The sequence below is a fragment of the Hypomesus transpacificus genome, unplaced genomic scaffold, assembly GCF_021917145.1.
Source record: "Hypomesus transpacificus isolate Combined female unplaced genomic scaffold, fHypTra1 scaffold_462, whole genome shotgun sequence".
NCBI lineage: Eukaryota > Metazoa > Chordata > Actinopteri > Osmeriformes > Osmeridae > Hypomesus > Hypomesus transpacificus.
The window spans coordinates 16,424-26,821 of NW_025813978.1; the positions used below are offsets into that span (position 1 = coordinate 16,424).

The following is a 10,398-nucleotide window of genomic DNA, read 5'->3' on the forward strand; positions in this document are numbered from 1 at the left end:
CGGCTGACACACGTCGGAGCTCACGTACGTTCACAGGTGCACAAACACACACACGCACTAAAGCGGCCAGGCGGACTTGCGTGCTGATTCAGCAGTAGTGTCCATCCTCTGAGGGCAGACAGATGGATGTCCCATCAACAATCCCCAAAGAAGGGCAGCGATATTCCCCTGAGGAATACTGCTCTCGCTGCGCTTAGCAGACGTTGATGGTTTTACCCTCCGACGCAGTCGCAGATGGCCAAATACTCGCAGGTGTAAAGACTGGAGAAAGAGCGGAAAGGATGTGCCTCTTCCTACATCCCATTGCTAAGGCTAGCAGTATGCTCAAAACACATGAGGAAAATAAATAACGTGACAGCAGGAGTTGATGCACTGCATATTTGGGTCGTTTTTGTATTGACAGCAGGCAGACTAGTCCGGTTTATATTCGTACTGTGGGACATTTTCAAAGGCATAATCCTCAAGGCATCTTCTCTGCTTCTGCTATTAGCAGACTTACTGGACCTTCCTCCTCCTTCTTCTGCCCTTGTGTATCGCTATGGAAACCCGGTTCTGCTACGCATCCTCAAAGTCCAGTAAAAAACATTATACATCACTACTTTGATGCAAGGTATGGACTCTGGTCCAATTGGTTCTGACACTCCCTCATAACCAAGTGGATGTCTTGTCTTCCAGGCTATCTAGTTAGCTTACTGCTTGAGTAGGCTGATGTTATTTGTATGTTAAGCAGGAAGTTCTGGAAACCCACACACACACATATATACACACACAATCCCTGAACAAGGCTGGCCAGGGTGAAAGGGGTTCTTTCACAGTGGCGTGGAAGGCTTCATTGATATGCTAGTGGCTGCACCGAGGCATTGAGAGGACTAATGGTTTTTATCCTTCTGCTACAGGGAGGGACATGCAGGCCTGGGTTAACTCTCAGGTCTTTTAAAAGGATATCATTAACATGGACCTCAATGGCTGAAATACACATTCATCTTGTATGAGGAGGGGAGAAGGGATTATGCTGTCAGAGGGCAGTGATTGTTTGGTCAGTTGAGAGAGACTTATCGGCCCGCGTAAATAAGACATCAACAGCTTAACGGACAAAACGGAAGTGAGCTATTTGAATGGCATTTTGAAGAAACAACAGAACTCCTATAAAAATGCTAAGTAAAGGCCACACTCATACAGTCAGCAGTAACCAGGCCTATGCTGCAATCACAATGTACCTCACATTACTAATCTACAATACCTTTTCGGTGACTTGAGAGGCGCACCATACACGCACACATCTCCGCGTTTTCCCTTCTACAGTAACGCAATGCAGACCTATTTGTGTAAGTATAGTGAGTATTTGCATCGAAACAATTATATTAAAAGTTGACTTTAAAAATAAGGGTGAAAGAATGGTTAGAATTAAAGCATTTTTAAGCCTGTCAGCTTTCCAAACAACAGTAGCAAATCGAGAACAGATGTTTAATGTGACTATAACCAGCAAAGCGTGCATCAGACCGTAGAGTTCCAACTCAGATATAAAGGCATAGGCTAATTCCATGTAAATGGATGATTACGGTTTGAATCACATCAACAGCAGCAGAAAGGTTTGACCAAGCTTTAACCACCATTTACCAATAACTGTACACAAAACAGACCATATCACGGTTATTGGTTTGTGTAAGACCAGGACCATACAGACTTTGTCCGGAAAAGTCCCACACAGACAAGTGAAAGTTCTAGTTTATTCCCAGACCGCACGCCGAAGCTTATTGTGTTTACTGTTAAGCGACAATATCGTAAACATACCTGTAACGTGTCAAAGAAAACGCTCCGTCTGAACTTCCCTCGCCGTATTTCCATTTCAAGAGCAGAGCCGCGAGCAACTGTAGCTCTTGTGGTTTGATTGCGGCAAAACATCGTACAGTATATATCAATACAACTGCCGAAAAAAAGGATTTTGCGTCCTGCTTGTAGCAGAGATGTATAGCCGAGTTGCTGTCTATAAGGAACAAGCGCACAATTCTGATGTAATTTCGAGGGGATACCCTTGTTTGTACGGTCGCTGTTTATCTACTTAGAACAAACGTGCGATATTTCCATACACAGAGGCGTCTCCTTCGTGTTCATGCATCTTTTCCAGACTGCTGTGAAATCCTTGGTGAACTCCTCTGTGACTCGACGCCGCAATGTAACTTTTCTACAGTCCCAGCTGAGACCTCTGCCGGTGATTGCAGTTGCCTCAGCCACCATGTGGAGTTCTGGAATGTCAATGATGAATTCTTATTCTCTTGAAGGCTCATCTAAAGGCTGGTGTGGAATAGTGGCGACGTTCAACTGTAATTCTCTAGTCACAGATTTGTGAAGATAAGCCTATTTTGAATGCATCCATTCATTGCTTCAGTGTGTATACAAAAAAATGACATTCGAAAAGAATTTAGGATGTGTCCATGGTTTCAAGGCCATACAATAGGATGTCGTTAAAAAAATTGATGCTGTCAGGGGAAATGGAGGAAATGAGCATAGTGATATTGCCAAAACGACTTTTCAACACTGCAGTCTCTTGCCATATGTTCAGGTAAGCAACCATACAAGAGCCAAAAATACATAAAAAAAACTGGTCACCTCACCTCACACTGATATAGGCTCTATGTTTATAAGGTAATGCCTGACAAGCAACTGCCGTGTCGGAAGGTAGTTCTGCTTGACTGTGGCTCATAAACGTAGGCTGACTGTGGGTTGGGTCGACAGGGACCATGACCACAGGGGCACCCGGCTAGGCCCCATGGTTGATCTGGGCTGGCGGGGGGGCTGGTGGCATGGCGCTTTGTGTAATTTACGACCATCTGTGACGGCCAATAAAGATACAAGAGGAATGCGTGCCACAAAGCTTCTTGGCTCCGAGTCCTGTAGACTGTACCGGACCTGCTGTGAACGGAATCCCAAAGGTGAAAGGTCGTCACAGATCAGTGACACATAGAGGCGCTCAAATCCCATACCAAGCAATCAGAGGGCGATGTGTCAGGGTACCTGTTCTGGACTATGGATGAATTTTACCAGAAAATATATATACTATACTATGAAACAATAGGGTGCTATAACAATGTTTCTGGAACACAAGTACGATCATCACCAGACCATTAAGACTGCAGCATATTTGTAATGTTTTTTTGTTGCTGTCTCTACTTCATAATCATAAAAAGGTTTTATATGAGGCCCCTTGTCTGCCCGCCACTTATAAAAATCTTAATTTAGTCTCTCTTTTTATACATTTCTGAAGGGAGGGGGGGGACACGTTGTCGTATTATTATACTTTTCCAGCTGTCTTCAAGTCATTAAGGATAGGGGTGTCTTTCCAGCGCCACAACATACAGTATGGGAGTCAGATGGCTGAGCGGTGAGGGAGTCGGGATAGTAATCAGAAGGTTGCCGGATCGATTCCCCGCCGTGCCAATTGACATTGTGTCCTTGGGCAAGGCACTTCACCCTACTTGCCTCGCGGGGAGTGTCCCTGTACTTACTGTAAGTCGCTCTGGATAAGAGCGTCTGCTAAATGACTCAATGTAAATGTAATGTATGGTCAAACAGCACAAACATTCCCAGACATGTAGTCTCTTATGAGATTCGACTTAAGATGGATGCATTGTGTGGCCGTGCACTCCGCGTAGCAAAACTCCTAATCGCTCCGGTCTTCCATTTAAAAGCAGGATGTTTGTTGTCAAGAGGTTGAGTCAATAGCCACGGGCGCTGTAACTCATGCTGCAATGTGGCCTCACTTGGATATCTGTGTCTCAAGCGTCTGTGCGAAATGCAGTTGATGTTTACATGCTACATGCCTCCGTGGACGGAGGGGGGATAACATCACTGGGGAGGGGGATGCGATGGGATGGGGGGGGCTGCTTTCCCAGGACTGACCCTCTTTGAACTCCTTGCCGGGGCAGAGCCCCTGGGACCCCAGAATGGTGCTCTGTGCCAAGAAATGCAGGGCTTGACCCTCAAACCCCCCTCTCAGGGAGTCCAGAATGATTCTAACCTATGTCCCGGGCCCTTGCTTAGACCCTTCCCCCCCCCCCCCCCCCCCCCCCCCACCTAACCACTTGTGATGTGGTTCTTTCCAGGTTGTTCTTTGGCTCCGATTCCACTGTTTCCATTAGAATTGAGACAGAGGGAAAACAAAATCCCAATAGGCATCTATTATATATTTTCGACTGCCCCCCATCACCACTACTAACCTCGCTTGTACAATGTCAAACTCAGTGGCCAGCGATGGAGCAGTGCTTATAAGACACCGGCTCCAGAAAAACAAAGACTCTCATTGCTGTACTGTTGAGCAGCTGAGGCATGAGGACATCATCTAAAATAGGAGACAATAAACTTCTGTCATGTCAACCAAGGAACCGATTCTGTCTCTCTCTCCCTCTCTCTCTGTCTCTCTCTTGTTCTCTCCCTCCCTCTCTCTCTGTCTCTCTTGCTCTCTCTTTCCGTCTCTCTCTCGCACACACACACATGAGCTATGTTACATATATCTTGCGAACCAGAGGGATTGGAAACCGCTTGTATGAGAACTCACTCTTCGGGCCCCATCACACAGTATTACAGACTCAGAAGATTACACCAGCTCCACTCTAATTACATGTACCAAGTATGTTCTATTTATAATATATGTACAGCAGTGCAGAATATAGTTTATGCAGCTCTGCCCCAGTTCTTACTAAAACAGTAATCCACCTATCTTTAACTAGATTATGGATTAGACCTCAGGACATAACAGAAGTAAATGACCCTTTAATGATATGGGAGGCTTTGAAAGTATCAAGGTATAAGGGAGGATGATTCCGGAATTAAATGTCTGCTTTCAGAACAGGGGAATTAGGAGCAGTAATGACAAATCAAAGTTTGAATCCCCTGCCTGGATGCTTGATCTTACTCAGCAGGTACAGGCTTCATCTTGAACTATTGCTTTACCATAACGGGGGATGACATTTCATGAATTTAAAGCTTATGGAGTAGTCCTGTGGATTGCCCCAGGCAACAATTGGCTCTTGTAGGGGGAAAGTACCAATCTGGCCCCCCTCCAGCCCTAGTTCCTGGGCCTTCTAACTTGGTAATAGCCATAGTCCAGCCCTAGGCCTCACTTGTCCCAACAGCGAGAAGAGAGGCTTATTACATCATGTAGCGATGGAAACCTTGGTGTGATAAATAATGGTTGCCTATTTACAAAATGTTGTAGGCTTGTTGTGCATACCAGTGTCCTACATGGCAAAGTTCCCAATCGACAATCATAATTAGACTTGTTGATGTTTGGTATTCCAAGCAAGAAAATGTGCACTTTTCTGGCAATCAGCAACAGCAGCAATAGATGGCATGGAAATAACACCACATGTCAACATATAATAGTATTCAGTGTGTGATACCTGTAAGATTTAGTTGGCTGGGAAAAAGTTCATTTGTCTTTTATATATATTAGTTGGATGCGAGGGATCCTTGTATTTCAGAACATAGAATAAGCCTGACATCTACTGGACACAACGTATAAAGCCTATCGTTTCAATTCTCATGACATGCATAGAATAAAACAGTTGTAATAAAGGAGAATGTGTTCATAAAGCGTAGGCAAGTGTGTGCTTTGGTAGCCTTGATTTGATTTATTTACAAAGAATACAAAAATGACTCTTGAACAACGTGGAATTGGAAATCTATACCACCACGTAACATTTCATTGACATGTGTTCCTTTCTCCAGGTTCAGAACTGTGTAGCCTCGTCTCCCCTCAGTGGACTCGTTACGTCGAGTACGTGAATCGCGGCGAGATCACTTGCGATGAGTCTTCTTTCCAGACGTGGCCTCTTTGCGGCCTTGTTTCAAGCCCTGCGGAGGAGAAAGGCACGGGAAGAAACGCCGTCACCACAAACCTCCTCCACATAACACAAGAAACATCCAGAAAAAGGTCAAACCAAATGCGGGGGAGGGGGGTCTTCTTGGCGTACCAGGTAGTATCCTGTGTGGTAGCCACTCATGTACCAGGAGATGAGCATGCTGCCCATGGCGTCGTCGTCCTCCATGTCTGGGCTCATCGGGGGCGGTGGAGGGATCATCTGTCGGAGAAGCGACAAACACAGGATAAAACATCTGTACGATGAAACACCGGGGCATCTTTTCGTCTGGTCATGTGGCCCGCACTGGCCCACTTAAGAGGCAACCTGCGTTGCGTTAGTCCTGGGCTACCACGATGAAACAGCCAGATATGAGGAAAGGTGTTAACGACCAGTAGGCATAACAACACCTGGCTAAAGCCAGTGGCTGAGTTACTGGTGTCTTACCGGGGGCCCGCATGCCATCATGGGAGGCCAGCCTGGAGGGGTGGAGTCAGAACCTCCTGACCGTCTGTTTGCACCCTGAAGATAAGACAACACAGGTGTGAATCTCCACGACAAGACTCCAGTCAGTTTAACTTCTGCCCGTTTCAGGCCCAGTTGCGTTTCGCTAATATCGTCTTTCTTGCAAATTCAGCGACTCAAACATGGTGAACTCTCTGTATGGACAGTAAGACAACAGTGGGGCGAGGTGGTGCTTACTGGTCTGAAGCCAGGCATTGGAGGGGGGCCCGGAGGAAAGGGAAAACCAGGGAAGCCTGGGGCCCACGTGGCAGGTGCTTTAGGGGATTTGGAGTGCGGCTGAGGGCGACTGCGTTGATGTGTGGACGACCTGTCACTCTCCTCCGTCGAGGACTCGGGCTCGGTGACCTGCAGTTGACACACACACTCTGTTAACGTCTGCCCCTGCACAGATGCTGTGCCAAAATATGGAGTCATGGCGACTTCTGGAGTCAGGTGGCTGAACGGTGAGGGAATCGGGCTGGTAATCTGAAGGTTGGCAGTTCGATTCCCGGCCGAGTCAAATGACGTTGTGTCCTTGGGCAAGGTACTTCACCCTACTTGCCTCGGGGGGAATGTCCCTGTACTTACTGTAAGTCGCGCTGGATAAGAGCGTCTGCTAAATGACTAAATGTAAATGTAACAGCAGCAGCCCTCTTCAAGAAGTTTTGACCCGGCTCACCACATTTGGAGGCGGCTCCTCTACCTCCGAGCTTTCAGACAGCAGGTCGCAGAGGTTCTGCTCCTCCTGGTTGCCGTAGTCGGTGAACACGACCACGCAGGTGCCTTTGTTCTCATGTATGGTGGAGATGGTGGCAGCGTACAGTTGACCATCCTCAGACCAGTAGGCACTGCAGGAGTCCCCGACATGCCACTGGAACATCAATTCTTGTTACAACTCTTACCACTGTAATCCCTCCGATCCTTGTTGGACACACTGAATGGCGTACCACCGCAATTGATTAATTGTTATTGCCCACCTCTTTTTCTGGAGGGAAATTACTTCTCTTTCTGCTCTGATTCTTTTTGTCGTTTTTCCGCTTCTTTCCTGGATTGTCCTTGGTGGGTGGTGTGTCTTCTTCACCCTTAAGGGCAGTCTGGGAAAAGAAACGTTTGACAGATAGGGATTCCGATCATGTCAGAAACTTCACAATTGATCATATTTGGAGATAATGCTGTATTTGTCCATCGTCGATGCCAAGAAGTTTGTGTAGGTGCAGTGGTACATGCATAGAGGGTGCAATATTGCTACCTTGAAAGATGCAACTGCTTTATCGTAAGCTTTAATCAGCGCTGTGTCGTCCCATATGTCAGAATCATCACTCTGAAGGATATAGACAATTACATATTTTGAGTGCTCGGCTATCAGCAGCTACCTAGCTTGTAGCTTGAGCAACAATTGCAACGTGACACCGAGGCCAATACATTTCTGCTTCCTTTTGGTCTGCTACCCATTTTTGTGTTTTATCAATAGTCGGTTAGCTAATTTATTTAGGAAGCCGTCATGCGCTTATGTTATACAGCCTATTTGTGCTAGTATGCTAACACAGCCCACATAACCGAATCATTTTAGCACACATGAAAGCTAGTTATAACTTACATGCCCTGCTCCACGGGTAAAAAGCACATCTGTGCATCCATTCGCCATGAAGACGCAGGCCTTTCGAAGTTCAAAGCTTGCTAACACGTTAGCAAACTGCCTAAAACAACAACTACACTGGGACTGACTGCGATGTTCTGAGACAACGTGCGTCGCTGCCGTAAATGGTTCTTGATGACGAAGTAAAGCTGCGACAAACCGGTTGGCTTGGCAACAGGCAGAGACACAGTCCTTAGCCAGCTAGGAGTTGACGTTAGCTATCAAGATAGCACTTTTTTGTTAATGTACTTGTTTGGTTTGAATGTATCTTTTTTAATGGTCTGTTAAAATGATAGATCCTTCGTTGAGTTCTTTAGGCGCCCACGTTGTCTTGGCTGCATCCAGCGACGAGCGCCATCCCCCAGAAAACATAATTGATGGGTGAGTTGTTAGACTAATGTACTCAGTACAGTAGCTAGAGCTAGTAGCTAGTTAGTTTTGTTGTCAAATATGTTGGAGATTGCCAGAGGTTAACGTCAGTTAGTTGCATGACTGTTTAAAATGAACCTGGCAATGCATTTATCCCTCACCACCAGGAACACTGAAACGTTCTGGATGTCCACTGGAATGTTTCCTCAAGAGTTCATCATTCGCTTCGCCCAGTCGACGAAAATGTCCCTTGTGACAATGCATTGTTTTAACGGTAACCATCTTATTCAAGTATTGTTCAAATTCAGGAAAAGCCATGGATGAATGAGTTTTAATAGTGCCGTCCTCATTACTTAAAGATTATATTGTACTCTAGAGATGTATAGTAGCTATTTAGATACAATGTCATGGCTAGCAAAACATAACTCACTCTCTTAAATGAACTGTAGGGTGAGAGTGAACACATCTTTTTTGTGGACTACACACCTGATCGAGAAAGGAGATGAGGAGAGACGACGAGGTGGACCGCCGTGTAACATTTATTTTAGGTCGTGTGTAATTGTTCCTTTATGTTTCTTCATGTTTCTTAGTCAAGAATCTAAGAATCGAGAAGAGCATGTCAGAAGATGCTACTAACTTTGAGTTTGTTGCAGAGAAAGGTAATGTACTTCTTCGACATTTCACTCTGAATAATATTTCATTGAAAAGGAACTGATCCCTTTTCAGAATTTGAACACATAGAAGGTAGTCTTCAAACAAATGACATTCCAGTGAGTTGGCTTCGATCTTCAGTATTCAGACGGTTCATACATCAATGCACTAGTAACTTATGCACAATGTTTTCTACATCATGTTTCTCTTGTCTGTTTACAGCTCAGTGGAACCAGTGCTACACACCTACGCTTCATCGTCACCTCAGGATATGACCACTTTGTCTCAGTTCACAGAGTCAGTGTTGAAGGATAAATCCTTCCTCAACGTATCAATCAACAGTAGCTTCAAATTAAAGTATTTTTTTATATAAATCTGACACAATCTGCTTTGTGTTGTTCATTTCATTTTTAGTTAGTTCATTTTTTATTGCATAGATAGACCCTTTTTTGTTGCCCTTACTTAATGAAAATAGCCTGATCTGAAATAATTTGTTTGTGGGAGTGACGCGAGTGTTTTCAGGAAAGAATGACGTGTCCGGCTTGGCCGTTTGTGACAGGCAGCAATGACGGTAGTAGCACTGTTTAGCTTCGATTTGAGCAGATTTCTAAAAAACTTCGAAAAACAACATTAACTAGGTAGATTATGTATACTCTAAGCTAAATGTACATGCCTTGTTTGGCCAATTCGGTCGATTGTGGAAGAAACTCGAACGTTTTTTACTTATCGAGAGGAGTATCTAGCCATAGCGCTAGCTGCTTTTAGCTGCTTTTGGGACAGGATAATTCCGGTTTCCCCCATGTTTCCACTAGTCACAAGAATGGTCATAACTTTTAATCAAAATAAGGTATTTCTAATCTGTCTTCTGTTCTACATTGCCCACAGACTTGTGGATATTCCACCTACTCAAAGTTTTTCTTTATCTTGTAATTAAAGTGGTGACAAATTCAGTTGTCTGATGAGGTATGGTGGATGGAGAAGTTTTTGTTAAAAATATCTACCTGAAACCACTTTGATAAAATATGATTTGCCTTAAGTAATCATATATTCATTTACATGATAAAAATCCCCTAGTTCTCCTCTTCAAGATGGTATAAACAGTTAAGGTGTATGATTTTATATGAAAATCCATAAAATATGAATATTAATATGCATATCATATTTCAACAGCATATGGAATGTTCGGAATTTTGTATTAGGCAGTAAAGGGTTAAACCTGTTTACGTTGCATACTTACTTACTTACAGTAGTACCAGACATTCTCTGGTAGTACCTCTAATCAGGAAGTAACGCTAAAACCAGGTAAGGACTTAAACGATCCGTTTAAATTATAAACTCTTTAAAAACAGGCGTGAGAAGAGATAGTTTAGTTAATTTCGCACA

The 10,398-nt window shown here is 44.5% G+C and overlaps 2 protein-coding genes across 2 annotated transcripts; one reads left to right on the top strand and one right to left on the bottom strand.

The window, feature by feature from the left end:
- Positions 1 to 5,604: 5,604 nt before the first annotated feature.
- smn1 (survival of motor neuron 1, telomeric) lies at positions 5,605 to 8,042 on the bottom strand. Its single transcript, XM_047017030.1, has 8 exons — positions 7,957 to 8,042; positions 7,609 to 7,680; positions 7,337 to 7,453; positions 7,039 to 7,230; positions 6,558 to 6,725; positions 6,303 to 6,377; positions 5,970 to 6,077; positions 5,605 to 5,850 (listed from the first exon to the last, which is right to left on the bottom strand). Exons 1-8 carry the CDS (start codon positions 8,002 to 8,004, stop codon positions 5,794 to 5,796), a joined length of 837 nt encoding a protein of 278 aa, XP_046872986.1. The 5' UTR covers positions 8,005 to 8,042; the 3' UTR covers positions 5,605 to 5,793.
- An 87-nt stretch (positions 8,043 to 8,129) lies between these two features.
- LOC124465313 (intraflagellar transport protein 25 homolog) lies at positions 8,130 to 9,511 on the top strand. Its single transcript, XM_047017033.1, has 5 exons — positions 8,130 to 8,376; positions 8,532 to 8,638; positions 8,955 to 9,023; positions 9,091 to 9,134; positions 9,238 to 9,511. Exons 1-5 carry the CDS (start codon positions 8,285 to 8,287, stop codon positions 9,328 to 9,330), a joined length of 405 nt encoding a protein of 134 aa, XP_046872989.1. The 5' UTR covers positions 8,130 to 8,284; the 3' UTR covers positions 9,331 to 9,511.
- Positions 9,512 to 10,398: the final 887 nt, after the last annotated feature.

What these genes read in the sequence shown, in the direction of transcription:
- smn1 (XM_047017030.1), bottom strand. Translation starts at nt 8,004, where the DNA reads ATGGCGAATGGATGCACAGATGTGCTTTTTACCCGTGGAGCAGGGCAT. An exon ending in TGATGGCATGCGGGCCCCCG is followed by an intron (nt 6,078 to 6,302) that starts GTAAGACACCAG and finishes CTTCTCCGACAG; the next exon opens with ATGATCCCTCCACCGCCCCC. An exon ending in ACCACACAGGATACTACCTG is followed by an intron (nt 5,851 to 5,969) that starts GTACGCCAAGAA and finishes TCTCCTCCGCAG; the next exon opens with GGCTTGAAACAAGGCCGCAA.
- LOC124465313 (XM_047017033.1), top strand. Translation starts at nt 8,285, where the DNA reads ATGATAGATCCTTCGTTGAGTTCTTTAGGCGCCCACGTTGTCTTGGCT. An exon ending in GACAATGCATTGTTTTAACG is followed by an intron (nt 8,639 to 8,954) that starts GTAACCATCTTA and finishes CATGTTTCTTAG; the next exon opens with TCAAGAATCTAAGAATCGAG. An exon ending in TTCAAACAAATGACATTCCA is followed by an intron (nt 9,135 to 9,237) that starts GTGAGTTGGCTT and finishes GTCTGTTTACAG; the next exon opens with CTCAGTGGAACCAGTGCTAC.